This window comes from Palaemon carinicauda, chromosome 6, assembly GCF_036898095.1.
Source record: "Palaemon carinicauda isolate YSFRI2023 chromosome 6, ASM3689809v2, whole genome shotgun sequence".
NCBI classification, from domain to species: Eukaryota; Metazoa; Arthropoda; class Malacostraca; order Decapoda; family Palaemonidae; genus Palaemon; species Palaemon carinicauda.
Genome location: NC_090730.1, coordinates 114,208,211 through 114,225,624, shown reverse-complemented (window position 1 = coordinate 114,225,624; position 17,414 = coordinate 114,208,211). Strand labels below are relative to the sequence as shown.

The 17,414-nt window shown below is 34.7% G+C and overlaps 1 protein-coding gene across 1 annotated transcript in view; it reads left to right on the top strand.

The window, feature by feature from the left end:
* LOC137642617 (hemicentin-1-like) overlaps positions 1-17,414 on the top strand; it is a 287,924-nt gene that overhangs the window by 216,567 nt on the left and 53,943 nt on the right. The window contains exons 74-85 of the mRNA XM_068375327.1: positions 1-85; positions 554-719; positions 1,747-1,887; positions 2,731-2,859; positions 3,555-3,715; positions 4,066-4,183; positions 4,988-5,178; positions 5,949-6,085; positions 10,458-10,527; positions 11,407-11,548; positions 16,112-16,281; positions 16,504-16,639. The exon at positions 1-85 is cut by the window's left edge and continues 13 nt beyond it. Coding sequence (XP_068231428.1) covers positions 1-85; positions 554-719; positions 1,747-1,887; positions 2,731-2,859; positions 3,555-3,715; positions 4,066-4,183; positions 4,988-5,178; positions 5,949-6,085; positions 10,458-10,527; positions 11,407-11,548; positions 16,112-16,281; positions 16,504-16,639 — 1,646 coding nt within the window. The remainder of the gene's footprint in view (positions 86-553; positions 720-1,746; positions 1,888-2,730; positions 2,860-3,554; positions 3,716-4,065; positions 4,184-4,987; positions 5,179-5,948; positions 6,086-10,457; positions 10,528-11,406; positions 11,549-16,111; positions 16,282-16,503; positions 16,640-17,414) is intronic.

Below are 17,414 nucleotides of genomic sequence, written 5' to 3'. Positions count from 1 at the left end.
GCTAGACGCCCCGAATGAAATCCTTGCTGTATCAGGGGAGGTGGTGAATCTTATCTGCTCCTTCACAGGATTTCCCAGTCCAACGGTACATCTCTCTCTCTCTCTCTCTCTCTCTCTCTCTCTCTCTCTCTCTCTCTCTCTCTCTCTCTCTCTCTCTTTATGTGCATCTTCTGTTATCTTAGACAGTTATTTTTGCATTATAATGTTAAGAATATATTGAATAAATCCGTTATAACTTAGAATTTATGAATCCAATATACTTTCACTGAAAGTGTGTAATTTGCATATATTCCCCCATCTTAAATATTGCAGAGCAGATTTTCAATGTTTACGATACCAATATTATTAAATATGATTATATTTTTTTTATAATAGTATTAATGATGATTATGTTATTGTTGATAACAGAATTGCAATAGTAGTATAGATCCTAATATTGATACGTTCAGTATTATTACCATAATCATCAACTTTATTATAATCATTAGCATCATCATCATAATGATTATAATCATAAAAAATATTAGCTATGAAAATATTCTCCTTTTCCCAGATCCGCTGGTACTTTGAAGACACAGCTTTGCCCACAGACCACAGCCTTTTACCTTCAGGAGGTGTACAAGTGTCACCTGTGCGTCCAGAGCATGTTGGAAATTACACCTGTGCAGCCGAAAATGAAGCTGGCAAAGCAAATCATACTTTCCCTCTCACTGTACAAAGTAAGGATAAACATTTTGAGTTCACATCTCTCTCTCTCTCGCTCTCTCTCTCTCTCGCTCTCTCTCTCTCTCTCTCTCTCTCTCTCTCTCTCTCTCTCTCTCTCTCTCTCTCTGACATGGTTGGTAATGACTTTGCCTTTCATTTGAAAGACTAGAGTTCGATCCCAGTCTATGACATGAATTTGTATGTATACAGTGTATATATATATATATATATATATATATATATATATATATATATAGAGAGAGAGAGAGAGAGAGAGAGAGAGAGAGAGATATATATATATATATATATATATATGTATATATATATATATATATATATATATGTATATATATATATATATATATATACATATATATATATATATATATATATATATATATGTAGTACCTGTAGATTAGAGCTTATCAATATTCCTTACTCAATCAAAATCAAAGTAATCTAACCTTATCATAACCTAAAGTAGGAAGGAACCAAACCACAACTATTAGCACGACTCCCATTTACTTACGAGTTCCAAGACACTTCATACACCCGATCTGCGGATAACCCATATTGATATACAAGAGACACAGTATAGATTATTAGATTTATAAGCAGATAGGTTCGAGTATCTATATTATATTTGCGCATATATGTGAGTGTTTGTCTGTGGATGTAAAGGAAATATACATAAAGTTAGTATAATATATAGTTTTGCCTCTACATTGATTGTCATATTATTCTTTTGATTAACCTCAAAACTTTTCAAAGGGATTTCAATACTTCATAATTTACTGATATTTAGAAAACAATAGTTTTGTATGAAACCTGAATGTTCTTCATCTGGTCAAATGAAAAGGCTGATTAACTCAACTTTTGTTAACCACCTTAGGTGATAGCTTTTTTGTGTCTGCCTTATCACCATTGTAATCGATATTTTATAGTTTTTTCCTTGAAACAACTTTAGAAATCTTTAGGATTGAATTATAATAACTGAATGTTACAAAGCTTCCATCAAACATTTCTAAATGCCCTTCCTAGCCCCTCCTGAAGTGGAAGTAGATGAAGAGACGGTGGTGGTGGTGAGCGGTGAATCGGCCAGTCTCCAGTGTCATGTCTCGGGGTCACCCACGCCCTCGATAACCTGGCTCAAAGCACACCAGGTCATAAACCCAGGACCAGGTGAGTCTTGCGCATGGTGAGTGCAGTCGCAGATGAATAGGATTCATTTACTGTTTGGTGTTTGTTGCTGCTTTGATGATACATATATTTTCGCTGGAGTTTTTCATATCTTTGCTTATGGTTTCATAGTGGCAAATGTGAGTTTTCTCAGCCGTTATCCTTTCTATTGTTTGTAGTTTTTCACTGCATGTGTTTGCTAGCTTTTTCTTTTATCATCCAAAGGCTCATATTTCTATTATGTTTTGTCTGTTCTTTTGAGATCTGCCTCAGTATAAATGGTTTCTTTATTAGCACTATGATGTGTTCGGTAAGTTTTTCACTCATTAATTTTCTTACCCTGTGTTTCCTTGGACTTTGACTATTTAGGTTTTCTTTAGGGACTCTGTCGTTTTTCATCAGACCAAACTCTTGTGTTGCTGAGCTACTAATTTGCACGCAATCTGTTATTATTCTTATATTTTATACATTTCAGCTTTGATGCTAATCTGTTGTCTGGATAGTTACACAGCACCTGAATAGATAGGTGGATGACTTTTAGGTGCTGTTATACTAAAACCTCCATGAATGCAGATATTTTCTATTTCATTATCATTTATTTATTGTTTTGAAGAGTTGTTAGAATAAAATATTTATAATATATATTGTTTCTGTAATCACAACAAAAGGTTATTAAAATACAAATATTTAAAAAAGTTGTATCGATTAATGTTACAATTTATTTATTAGAAATGGCAGAAAAATTTAGCTTCAGAATATGGATTATTTACCAGTTTGGTTTACAGCATTTGTCATATTTTCTACATCCTAACAACACTTCTAACATTGATACATCTTTTCCCTCAGAATTCGTATTTAAGTCCTTAGGAACCCTTCACCTACCAAAGGTGACGCCTGACTTGGCTGACACCTACATCTGCACCGCCCGTAGCCCAGCAGGAGCAGCCCACGCCCACGTCACCCTCGTAGTACAAGGTGAATAACCTCTGCCAGAACCAGGTCACTACATGGGTCCTGGCCAGAACACACGTTGTATGATGGCCGAAAACTTGGTCATAAGGTAGACATTTGATCAATAAAAACGGAGACTTTAAGATGAAAGAACATCTCAAATAAATGTGGTCAAGGAAAATTTTGACATTTTATGTTTGGACGTCAAATTAAAATTACACTTACACTCAAGTCAAATCTTTCTCGACAGTAAAATAGATGTCAAGAGATGTTGAGAAACTATTCATCAATAGGCCAGAATAAAAACTGCTGAAAATGACGAAGATAACAAATGAGAACCAAGTTCTTTGGAACAGTCGGCAATTACTGTGTGAACGCTTATATCCTTATTTTAGATTTTTTTTTTTTTAACATTAAAATCCTTAACCAATAATACCGAAAAGAAGTTAACGAATGAAATTCGGTAAGAAGTCAAATTACCACAGAGTAGCCTAATCAATATAGCATAGCAATTGTAAACGAAAACGAAAAAAATTCCATTCTAGCCAAAGTGCTTTCAGTCAGTTATCTGTCTGCTGAGCTTACAGAAAATGACAATCTTCTTCCTTTCTTAACTTTTTTATCTTCAACCAATTTATCATTACTAATCTTCCATGATAAATATACCAATCTAAATTACCGCTAAAAATGATTAATTTTATTTTCTTCAACGTGCCAAGAGTCGCCGTCAGTCTCCGCTGTACAGGAAGAGGTGGTAGGGATAGTCAAACAAGAGGTTCGTCTAAGGTGCCAAGTTTCGGGTACTCCCATGCCCGTTATTACCTGGGCAAGACCAGATCGTGGAGGGCAGCCTGTAACACCTGAAGATCCAAGAGTGCAGGTATAGGACAAGATGGAATTTCTATTTTCCTACTTTTTCTTACTTTTTTTTTCTTCTTATTTTTTCCTCCAGCTGTTTATCATTTCTTTTTCGGGATTTTTTTTTAACCATTTCATAACATTATTATTATCATTTATTATAATTTATTATTATTACTATTATCATTATTATTATTTTTATTATTATTAGCAATAGTAGTAGTAGTAGTAGTAGTAGTAGTAGTAGTAGTAGTAGTAGTATGGTAAAGAACTGACTTAGATCATCAATAATGTTTTAAAGACATTTTCTTTGAAAGATATTTGAAAAAACTCTAAAGGCATTATTACTTTTATCTTGGCTTTGCTTTCCAGCTCCTCGGATCGAGTTTAGTTATCCTGCCTGTTGCCGTGGAAGACATGGGGAGATATGAGTGCACTGCCCGCAACCCAGCCGGAAGGGCCACGGCGGAAGTCCTTCTTACAGTGCACTGTAAGTAATCCTGAAATAAATCCTATATTCTTTGCAAAACTTTTTTTTTTTTTTCATGTTACTCTCGATCTTTCTCAACCTTTGTGTGCTCATATTAACCTTTTAAGTTTATCAATTTTGAGAGAGGCAACCATCCCTTTACATCACAATCCCGAACATTTTTCTATCATCTTGTCTTTTGTTTTTCAATAGTATTTAAAGTAATTGCTACAAGAACATTTTGGAAGAAGTTTTTACCATAGTAAGAATAGTTTAATAGTACGTAAGAAAGAAAAAATAAAAAAAATAAAAAATCACATAGCTCATTTAATACTTGCATTTCTTTGCTTATAACTAGTTGAGGAAACCCAATTATTATGGTGTCAACATCGGATTATAATTCATATGAAATCTTAAAGCCCTTATTGCATAAAATTTAACTGTTTTTTTTTTATTGCAAATACTTTTATTTCTAAATCAAAAGTAGGTTCTAGTCAGAGGCCGCATAAAAGTTATAATCCTATATTGAATAAAGAAATATGCAAATAAATGCCATATGCATAACTCACATTTATCCTACTCACATGTTTATGTAGAAAATTCAAAAGGCATAAATAAAAAATATTCCACCTTTTATTAAGTAAACACCATAATCAATAAAGATTTATCTCTTATTAAGAAAATTCCATCTCTCCCATAATCTTCTTTTTCTAGTTACGAACATTTCAGGATATTTGGTTCAACTGAGTGAAGAAAGTTATCAAAAAGAATAATTTGAGCATTTGCATTTTCACGTTCATAATATAATTCTATTTTTGAACTCAGCGCCTCCTTCAGTAGAAGAAGAGTTGGCAGAAGCCGTGTCGGTTGTGAGGGGCGAAGAGCTGAGTTTAGGTTGCACAGCATCTGGATATCCAACTCCTCAAACCAGATGGCTGAGAGAAGGGCGGCTTCTCTCGGAGACATCGAGACTCAAGTTGACTACTAACGGAGAGTTGGTCATTTCTTCTATACAGGTAATGCTTCCTGAAGATCTCAATCATTATGGATCATCGTATTTAAGATTCTACTTCAGGATACATATGGATACATTTCTACCACTTACAATAGTGGCCCTAGAAAATTATACTATCCTACTTTGCCTATTTTTATATTGCTGAGTCATTCTATTTGTGAATTTAAAACATAATGATCCTGAAAACGTCTGAAAAACAAAAAGAAATTCATTATTTAAAAATAAAAGATTTTTTTAATGTGAAGCTTCGTTGCAAGGCTAATGCACACTCATATTGTGTCTACGCTGAGGCCGTAACCCCAATCAGATTTCACAAACGCACATACACACCCATATATATATATATATATATATATATATATATATATATATATATATATATATATATATATATATATATCAACACTTTTTCACAATTAAGACTTCTTGATCAAGCTGATATGTTGCCCTCTTCTGCCGAGAACTGATGTGGCCACTTGATCAGAAAGCGAAATTTTCCTAGATGATAAGTTTTATTGTTGACTTTTTTACCGCATATGTTCAGAAAATTCATGCAAAACTGCATAAATGCATCTTTTAAATCATGAATAAACTACTCTTAAAAAAATTTTATATTTGAAAACAGTAATATGGTCTGCATTCTTCATACTTACTAAATATTAAAAGTAATATGACCTTTTGGCCAGAAGAGATGCAGAAAGCACAGCTTATTGCAGTCATCTTACTAGCCAGTTGTTCGATAGCTCTCTCCTTATGCTGCACATCTTTCAGGCATCTGACTCTGGCCTGTACACTTGCCTAGCCTCCAATGCTGCTGGGAGACTATACAGAGAGGTGGTGATTGTTGTGCAGGTTCCTCCCAGGATGACTGTTCTTCCAAGAACTCAGGAAGTAACAAGGGGTGACAGGTAATGTGACTTTCTTGGATTTGCTATTATTACTATCAGTAGTAGTAGTAGTAGTAGTAGTAGTAGTAGTAGTAGTAGTAGTAGTAGTAGTAGTAGTTGCTGCTGACATTCAGGTTATTTAAGTATCTCTCCTCCCGAGTACTCGGCATGTTATGAGTTGTGTTGGGTAATAGGGAAATCTTTGTTTTGTTTATTGAATTAGGTCAATAAATAGGATTAGAAAGGAAAGAGTTAAGTTGTTTTGTTAAAGAACAAAAAGGCACCCCACGAAGATGCTAGAAAGCGTGAAAACAGTAGAAGATGCTGAAAGGCTAAAATAACGGCTAAAAGACTTGAAATAATAATATTCAAGGTAGAAGCGAGTAGTCGAATTCCTGATGGATATGTATACAACACCTTCATATCACTGTAGCTACTGTAAAGATTAAGTCATTCAGATTTCATAAGGACCCAGATTAAATATACACTTTAATCAAATGGTTTATGAGCTTAGCAGAGAGCAAAGGTTTACTTGGGATAAGAGGGTCATGTAACTCATTAAAGATCAATAAGGTTTCTGTAGCATTTTTCTTTTTAAATGAATCTTTGAACTATGACAGTCTGAACAAAGCACTTTTGAAGATGGCAAACTGAAAAAATTTTTAAAAGGCAATGTTGTGAGATTGAGTAAGAAAAGGATGAGATTAAGGGCCAGTTTGTGGCAAGAGTTTAGTCAGAATTTAAGTAATGGATGGAAACAATTGGACGCAACAAAGAATGAGTAAATTTACTCGTAAGAGAACAGTTTTTAATGCTTATTTGACAAGTTTAGCACTATCATTGGAGGAATGAGTGCCAAAAGAAAATGGTGAAAAAGTGCTGACTGCTACTTAGGGATTCGTAGAACAAGCTGAATGGAACTCCAAAAACCAATTAAGAAGTTTAGTAACAGGCAACCTGAGACCTATTGGCAACAAGAATGTCAAGCATCAGCCACAAAAGTGTGAAGGCAAGTATTTTGTCTGTCACAAGCAAGGACATCTATCTATGGACTGTATGGAAAATATAAAAAAAAAAAAAATCCAAAAGAAGTTCAGGAAAAAAATAGCTAGTGGTAAGTAGTGAAAGAACAAAAAAAAAGCAACTGCTATCATTATTTGTGATGATAAGGAAAGGTGAATAAGGATTTTTAGAGATCCTGGTGCCTAAGGTTTGTCAAAATCCAAGGGAAGAAGTTATTCCATGAGCCCGTTGTTAGTGGTCATTTTAGAGAGAAGAAGAATAGGGATCAAATAAACTGCAGTTTTCATTGTCTAAGAGTTGCAGATATTACCAGATTCTACAAGTCCTGTAACATTTGTACTGAAGAACCACGCCAGAAAACTACCACTGGGAATTATGCCACTGATAGGGAAGCTATTCAGTAAAGAAGAAGTGAGCCTAATTGTATCTATATTTCAAATGTTGGAAAGAAGCAACAAGTCTATTTTATATCTGATAATGGTGGATTTTTTTTATTATGCATATGGGAGCTGTGCTACAATTGAATATAGAAGCCGAGCATGTAGCAAAGAAATCTTCATCTATTGATGTACACTTCTAACCCCTTAAATGTTAAGAGAAGTGATTCTTCTAAGCAGGTGCTGATGACACTGTGCAAACCAAGATATGAAAAATTATGTGATAGAATCAATGATGGGCTGAAATTCTCGTTGAAGAAGATTTGCCAAGAGGGACCCGGGGATTTAGACTGTAATTTCCAACAGTATTATTGCAAATTGTAACGCTCTGCCCATGAAATGCTTTTATTCTTCAGTCTATTGTATTGCAGGACATTGGGAGGATAAATTTATATTATTAAGGAAATTTAGATTAGGGACTGAATATTAAGTTTGTAATGCCTGATAGTATGTGTTGGGGCAGAGGAATCTCCTTGAAGAGACTTTTAGAATGGCCAGGAGAGTTTAAATAAAGCACAAGGGCATCATTAGCATCACTACGGCATTAGGCCAGTGATTGTTAGTCACTGTTGGGCATAGATTATTAGAACTGTTATCAACAGAAGCAAATGAGCTAATGCTTCACTGAAAATGGCCAAAGAAAATCAAGAAATTGTTTGGTGGAGAATTTAAGACTTTATCCAAATATCCTGACTGCATGTAACGTTTAAGAAGAAAATGGAATAGCTGTAACTGTTTGTGCAAAAGATAGAGGCCTGTGTCTGTTCTTAATGAAGGCGAAAGCAGGTGAGGATAAGAAGTTAAGGATAATAGCTAAGTAGAATGTTTACCACAGAGAGAAGAGACACATCAATTTGCTAGACTGGTAATACCCTAAGTAAGCAGTAGAAGACGCATGTAATAAAGTTGCTTGAAGCAAATGGATATTTAATATAGAAATCATTGCAAGGTCAACTTCCATATACTGTTTACCAATAGCATTAATAAAAACAATAGATTCTTGATTGATTAATGTTAAATAAATGTAGTTATCAAGTTCAGTAATTGGCAAATGGGAGATCAAGAGCTTATTTCAGTGGGATATTTGAATGACAAGTTCTCCTTTATGAAGTAACAAAGCAAGGGATATTGACAGATCTTAATGGAACATCAAATAGGAAGACAGCCTTATAAATGTTGAGTGGAAGTTACCATTTAAAGAGGGTGGCATTCAGATGAATGAACATTGCAGAAACTCTCCTCAGTGATGAGGAAGATGTTACCTGGACCTAAGGATTCAAAAACATATTTCAGAGAACGAGGGAAGCAGGATTGACTGTCCAGATTTCTAAAATTGACCTTAATTAAATATTCATAGAGAGAGCAAAATTTATGAAGACCCATGATGTATTTCCACTAGAGTAAGACTATTCCTCAGATTAACTGGATACTACAAGAAGTTTGTAAGCAGCTATACTAATCTTACTACTTCTTTGACTGATTTAATATGGAAGGGATAACCCAACAAAGTGGAGTGGAACAAAAATTATCCGAAAGTGTTTGATAAATTGAAGCAGGCTTTAAAAAGTGCACCAATGCTGTCAATACCACACTTCAACACGAATTTCCTGTAAACAATATATGTGTCTAATAAAGGACTAATGGGTACTTTACTTCAAGAATTCAAAGAGGACATTTTCAAATACTCATGCAAGTAGGAAACTCAAAAAATCCAAGGCAATTATCTATCTTTTATTGAATGGAAACGATTTGCAAAAGACTTCAGGAAATACACCAATACTATAAGTGCCAGGCTTTGACCTTACTTTCATCATAACAGCAGATATGTCAAATGAAGGACGAAAGTGTAAGCTACTTCAAAAATTCAAAGATAATTTATTGCAAATTGCTTATGCAATTATATCACCATTGTAAATGAATCATTAGCCATTGTACTTGCAATCTAAAGATTTCACTTGAATTTGTAAGGAGAAGACGAACCACAAACCATTTAGTTGTATTCAAAAATGCAAGATTGAAAGTCCAAAAGAAGGAGGTGATACATAGCACTCCACAGCTACAAGTTTAGAGTGGAGCATATCTTAGAAAAGCACAGTATTGCTATATAAAAACTGTCTCAGAAGATTAAATTGAAGTAATAAGAATTTGTCTTATTAGTTGTTCTGATTTCAGGCTATTAGATTTATTGCTGTCAGGATTTTTCTGTTTATGATAAATAAGATATGAGATGATGGTTTTCTTAAGTGGATATCTATTATCAGCGTATGAATGATGAAGTTCCTCATTTCATTTATGAATCAGTTATCTTTGATTTAACATTTTCTAGAATTTCGAATTTTTGCGATACATTTTATATGATTTTTTTGTAATTATACATGCCTCATAGTAATTCGTTTTTCATTAGATGTAAAAATTACCTATGAATTATTTTGTAATTATCAAAATTTTATTAGTCCTATATATGTGGATTTCTACATACACTTGATTTTTATTGTATAATGTAAATTTTTCTACTATAAAGAGAAAGAATGATCAAGATTTAATACAATACTTATATGAAATTAATTCTATGATTGTACTGTATAGTAACGAGTCTCACATTAGCAGTCAAAATATATCTCTTCAAATGTCTCTTCAGTAGATTTTGGCCCGAGAGAATTTGTTAAGCTTATATCATACTTGTGCAATCTCAAAAAGTTTCATTGAAAGTTCTGCATAAGTTTATTTGTTTAAATGTAGAAATCTATTTCATACCTTAAAAGAAGTGTTTAATGGCGCTATAAATAAAGCTATGGCCCACTAAAATGTACGACTTTCAAACATGTCATAACAGGCTCTTATTGACCCCACAGATATACTGTATACACGTAAAGTTTGAGCTTGACCCCGGTAGTAAGTATCTTGATGATTTTGACCTTTTCCTACTATTTCAGATTAGAGCTTGAATGTGAGGCCACTGGAGTACCAGTTCCTACAGTCAGATGGCTATTGAATGGCACTAAGGTAAGAGCTGCACAAATTGCTTCCCCAAGAAAAGTTGTTACTTATGCAGTTTGGATATCATAATTTCACCCAGAATAGCAGACAAAGAAGAAAGATTTTTTTTTTTTTTTCGTTTTTGTTATGGATGTCTCGGTAACTGCTATTTTTTCTGATAGATTATTCATATTTTTGCACATGCGTATGGCTATATCAATCAGTTGTAGTCCCCAAGAACTGAAGACTATGGAAATCTTTATCAACAAAATTCAAGTCAAAACACAAGAATCCACAACTCATAAGCTGGAGTTTTTTTTTCTTTTTTTACTTCTTTTTTCTATATCAACAACACTATTGTAGATGAATACGTCAACGAGCAAGGAGGTACTGTGTCATAGCATCTCTGCGAGTAGGCGAAGTAGGGTCACTCTTGGGTGCTAGAAAAGGTTAATTCCAGACAAAAGTGTTGTGGCAACGTCCCTGACTTGTGATCGCCAGAATGGGGTTCGAGTCCCGCTTAAACTCATTTGTTCCTTTAGTCGCTGCAACCTCACCATCCTTGTGAGCTATGATTGGGGGTTTGGAGAAGCCTATAGGTCTATCTGCTGAGTCATTAGCAGCCATTGCCTGGCCCTCCTTGGTCCTAGCTTGGGTGGGGGGCTTGGGCGCTGATCACATGTATATATGGTCAGTCTCTAGGGCGCTGTCCTGCATGATAGGGCAATGTCACTGTCCCTTTCCTCTGGCATTCATGAGCGACCTTTAAAAGGAATGTATTTACCAACAAGCTCAGTCGCCAGTAGTGACCCCATGACAGAGAGGGAAACTATACTGATAGTTTCAATATAAAAAGTTCCAAATCTAAAACTTTTGGACAGCAAAATTACAAGGTCTTTTCTTCAGGTATCAGGTGTTTCTACCACGAGCGGTGGTCATGGTACTCTAGTGGTCGAAAGAGCGTCAAAGACAGACGAGGGTACTTACACCTGTATTGCTGAGAACGAGGCTGGTCACAGGAAAGCAGTTGCAGGCGTCAGAGTCAAAGGTATGTATGTCTCCATGTATGCCTTTTAAATTGGATCCCAATCGTATTGTTCCATCGAATCATTTTCAACTGTATATTTTGTAAATACATAGAGAACCTAAACCACAGCGATAAACTTGAGATGTTATTGTTTGCACACATTGTTACCTCCACCTACGAAATTGGAAGGAGGTTATATGATCACATTTTTTTTTTCTTTTTTTTTTGTGAACAACTTCCTGGCCACAATTTTACTCGTAGAGTAGTTAAACTTTCTGTGATTAATTGTTATATTGAAACGTGAGAGGGATTCAATTTTGAAAGTCCTAGATCAAAAGTTAAGGTCAAGGTCGAGCAAAAGGTCAAGAAATAAGCTGACGTGGTGGAGGTCTGCGCTCTGAGTGCAAACATAGTTTATAAATAAAAATACAAAAATTGCTAGTTTCTTTATACTGGATTCCAAATAGACGTTTTAGATTCTCTTGAAGAAGCACAAAATCTGGATAGAAGTTGTTAATCACATTTGAATATCGTATCCATCACTTTAAAAAGTTACGATTTTTTTTTGTAATTTTTGTTTTGAAATGTAAAATTAGCTTTTACTATTTTAGATATATTTTTCTTTGTACATTTATATGATGTTTAATAGAAAATTATTAAGATCGTTCAGCATCAATGATCTTTGATGTCAAAATACCAGAAAACTCAAAATCTTCTAGGACGACACTCCAAAATCAAACCATCGTTCTCCCATCTTGGGTAGTACCATACCCTCAGCACCGTGGTCTTCCACTATCTCGGGGTAGAGTTCTCTTGTTTGAGTAGACTTATTTCTCTTACTCCCTTTTTATTTTTCATTTTTTTTTTTTTTTTTTTTTTTGCGATGGACAGGCTTAGTAGAATGGCCATAGATGCCTGGTAGTTTATCAAGAACTTGTCTTTCCCTTATCTGTTTCTTTACCTTCTTCACAAGTATTCTTTTTCAAGTCAATCCTTACTTTCCTCCCGTCAGTTGAAGTAGCTATCCTGGAGGATACTTAGCCTTGCTTGGTGTATCGGTTGGGCCATGTTAACCAATTTCATCTGACTCTTATCTCTAGTCTATAGGTTGTATCAATCGTTTTATATTTATTTTTGTACACAATTTTTTTTTATCATTATTGGTAAGTTAGTTTTTAAGCTTAATGAATGTATTTATTGATTCTAATTTTTACCCTGTTTTGAGACATTGAGCGAAATCCGGGACCGGTGCATTGTAAATTTCGCCAATGTCATTTACTATGTAGCAATCATCGTGGTCTGCATGCCAGTATTCAAAACCTTACAGTTGCGTCCAGATATTATGATATTCTTTTATGCTCAGAAACTTTGGTTTCTTAGATGAGGCATTCAACTGAGCTCCTTAGTACTGGTGAATAACTTTGAAACGGGATACCATTCTTAGGCAAGGGGAATGGTGATGTTTATTAAGACTGAGTACCCTGTTTTTCATAAGTCTTGCTATAAAGTTGGATGTCATGAAATTCAGGTAATAAAACGTTTGTGGCAGGCATAACAGCTTTTATTTGTGTTCGATCTACTGGGATTCGAACATGGATGATTCTATCTTCGATTGCCTTTTACCATTTTAGCCAAGACACAAGAAAATGATAGAAAAGCCTCTGTTGTGCTCTTTTTTTAATGCCTCTCCTACTGATTGCCTTGGCTTGAGAGCTTCACACTTTGCCTTTGAATCAGGCTGTGAGCAAATCATAAATGAAGCTACTCTCAGATCTTGTAACCTAGTATAAACTGACTACCCTGGCATTATAACAAGTAATGCAGGTTTTCCAGTTGGAACATCTGATAAGGACTTAATTTCGTTAGTAGTGTAGACTGAGCACCCTGTCCCTGGTGTTTCATCATCATGTAAGATTTATATAAAATCTCAAGCAGACTGGAATGCATTTTGAGTGATATATTGAACTCAAAAAGTTCATAATTGTAAAATAATGTTGAGCCTTATGAATAAGGATCTGGTCGACTTAAATAATAGGTGTATCCCTTCTTGTGTACTAAAGTACCGAGGGAAAAACAAAACCTAGTTCAATGATGATTGTAGACAGGCTCATTTTGAGAAGAAGGAGGCTCATCATCTTTGGAAGGGTAACAGATCAGATTGGACTTGGAATAACTATACTCGGCTAAAAGCTTCTGCTTAAAAGTTTAACACTTCAACTGAAAAGAAATAAAATTCAGCCATAAAAGAATCCCTTTCTGTTACAACCCAGGAACATGAGTAGTTGGCTACCCTTAAGTATGCAGTCATTGTGTAGACGTAATAATTTCTCCTTTACTCAACCTGGATGGCACTATCACTCACTGTCCAAAGGAAAAGGCAACCGTTTTGGCTGATGTGTTTGACAGTAAGCAGAGTAATGAGAAACTTGACCTTCTTCACTCCTGTTTCCTTGAAGCTAAATTAACTAGTGTAGCTTCACGGTCTTGGTGGATCTTTGTTTTTTGTGAAGATTTGCATGTTTCTTAGCTTCTATGTTATCTTTTATTTTATGTAAGTTAGCAAAAAGAGTTTCCTTTTGCAATTGCCGGAGATTTGGTAGTGTTACTCCATTATGTAAATATATTTGTGGTAGCTCAATTCGAGTTAATTACCACCCAATTTCCATAAATCCCGTATCTAAACTTTTTGTATGTCTTTTAGAAAAATATCTAAACAGGTTTGCTGAAGGTAAGCATGTATTCCCTAGTTTGCAATTTGGCTTTTGTAAAGGCCTTGATCATGTGATGGCATTCTTACAATATCCAATACTGTACAGAAATCCCTTGATTGTGGTCAGGAATTTTGTACTATTGGCCCTGATTTTAGTGCTGCCTTTAACCGTATTAATCGTGAAGCCCTTATTTTCAAATTCAAACCGTTGTGAATGAGTGGGTCTTCTCTTAATATCATTATTGAATTTTTAACTAATAGATCGCGAGGAGTTGTGGTTGTTGGGCACCATAGTGATTACAGGAATGTGATATCTGGTTTTCCTCAGGGTAGTGTTCTTGGCCCATTACTTTTCATACTATTTACATAAGCATGTGTTTTGGACTAGAAAAAAAAGTTTGTTACATATGCAGATGATACTACTCTCTTTGCATCAGTTCCATCTCGTTAATGTAGATCTGTGGTTGTTGAAATGCTTAATAGAGATTTAGTTGAGATTAGTGTATAGTGGGTGTAAGTAGGTCGAGGACAGTGTCTCCTCAGCATTGATAATATTTCTTTACCTTTGTTTGATCATTTTGAAATTTTAGTTAGGATTCTTGATAGCATATTTACTTTTGAGAAACACATTCGGTATGTCTCTATTTTAATTGTACAAAAATATTGACTTTTTGAGAAAGCCATTCAAGATTTTCTGTGATCAATCTATTCTGAAGAAGTGTTTTAACTCGTCCTTTCTGCCTGGTTTCGAGTTTTGTTCTATTCTCTGGTCTTTAGCTGCTGAATCTCATTTTAATATGTTGGACAGGAACTTACAGTCTATTAAGTTTCTTATTCCTGATCTAAATATTGACCTCTGGTACCATCATTGAGTTAGTTCGTTACGCATGTTGCATAAGATTTTTCATAATTCTGACCTTCCTTTGCATTCATATCTTCCTGGATGATACCATCTTGTTCTTGATATTAGGTACGCAGTTAATTCTAGTAGTTATGCCTTCTCTCTAAATAAGGCTCAATGCTTCTCATTATTCAAAAAGTTTTATTCCAGTTGTGACCAAGTTTTGACATGATCTTTCTAGTCAAGTAGTTAAATTGGTGTAACTTTGAAAGTTCAAACATGTAGCAAATATTTTTATGTTGAACAGGCTGACATAAGTTCCTTTTTATAGTTTACTGAATATATGAAAGATCTATTTTGATATTGTTACTGTTCTTGAAATATTTTTCTTTAATTGCTCATTACTTTTCTTACACTTTATTTTTCCTTGTTGAAGCCATTGGGCTTATAGCATCGTGATTTTTCCAACCAGGGTTGTAGATTAGCTAATAATAATAATAATAATAATAATAATAATAATAATAATAATAATGTATTCAAGGAAGGTACTGTATTTCCATTGGATCTCAGTGCTCCGTAGGTCTACGGCGCATTTAGGCGAAAATTGTCAGTACGCAATGGAGAGTAGTTATGTAGGTTGGGAACAAATATACGAACGTAACAATAGCTACTCCTTATGTCCCTGGAAACATAAACATAGAACATAGAAAAATCTCCTATTTACTACAATTTTATTATTTTTTATCTGTAAGTATGCATTTGCACAGACAATGTATTGAGAAGAGTTTTTTACGTGTTTTACCCGTGGAAAAATATAAATTAGAACATGCGATGTGAAAGGAAATCTACCGAAATTCAACCAACTGAACTACGCTGTATATTATCTTGTTTGCTTAGGCTACTTTATTTTGGTCTCTTACATCCTCTCTTGTATTCTCATTCTTCATTTCTTTTTTAATTCTATACATAAAAAATAAAATATATGACAAGACCTTTACCATCAACATCTTACTTCCTTCACTTTCTCTTACAGTACCCCCCGTCATAATGTATGCTCCAGAAGAGATGACAGTTTTGGAATTGGATGCTGTGGTTTTGACCTGCGTTGCCGAGGGTGACCCTGCTCCTGCTACGACCTGGATCAAGGAGGGTCATTCCGTACACTCTTCAGATCGGGTACACTTGATGGAGAATGGGTCGCTGGTGGGTACATTCTCCTCTTCATATTTTCCATCTCTTCAAAAGGGACTGACCAAAGTCCAATAATCAGTACCTTTCCATAACAACAGATTAGATTAATCTATATTGGGTCTTATTGAAATGTTAATGAAAAAGCTATTTACAGCTGCAAAGTCTATATTCTCATCTCCAATATTCGCATCTGTATCACTTTTGATTAGCATTTGTATTATGTTCTTTTTTCAGGTAATAGATTCGTTACAAGCATCAGATGCAGGCGAATATAAATGCGTTGTGAGTAATGATGCTGGAGCAGCAGAAGCAACTGCCCATCTGGTAGTTCATACACCCCCAGTGCTCACACGGCCCCCTATCAGTGCAGGTGTGTATAGAAGGGTCCTTGTATTTTAGGGAAGGAGTGAAGAGACATATTTTCTGGCATCATTTTGCATCTTGTGGTCAGAACTCACCTAACGAACCGGAGGTGACATATAAAAATGTTCGCTATCTTGTACCCAAAATATCAGTTATATAGTGCGGAAAGAATAGCTTACGCGATAAGATCCCAGATAATGGCAATAAGAATTGATCAGTTGAGTAAAACTATGATTGACTAATATTGTCGAAGTTTAAACTCTGCAAGGAATGAATTATTCTTTTAATCACTTTGTGTTAAAACAACACTTACTAGTTTTACCCTAGGCTGGGTATATAGTTTCTATCGTATAGTCTATTTTATTCAAATACATGGAGAGCTAGCAATTATCCAATAAGTTTAACTGATGAACTTTCTAACAAAAGTTATATGGTTAAATTCATACTGACTGTCCCTAAGTAATAAAGGAGACTTTCTAAGGCATCAATTATTAATATCCGAGTCACACCATTGTCAACTTGAATTGAATCATTTCATTCGATGAAAAGTTGTCCGAAAGAAATGTTCTTAAAAGATTTAAGTTTAGAAAACAAACGAATCGAATGAGATAAAAGAAATAGCTTACTGTAAGTGTGCTTAGCAGACACCATTTTAGTTGTTTTTATAATTTGATGCCAAATGGAACAAAGGACTCATCAGAGACTTATGGAAGGAAATAAGGAAATATCTTACTCGGATGTGTCAAGTGGAACACATTGTTGATTTTGGTTTGACCGTTGAA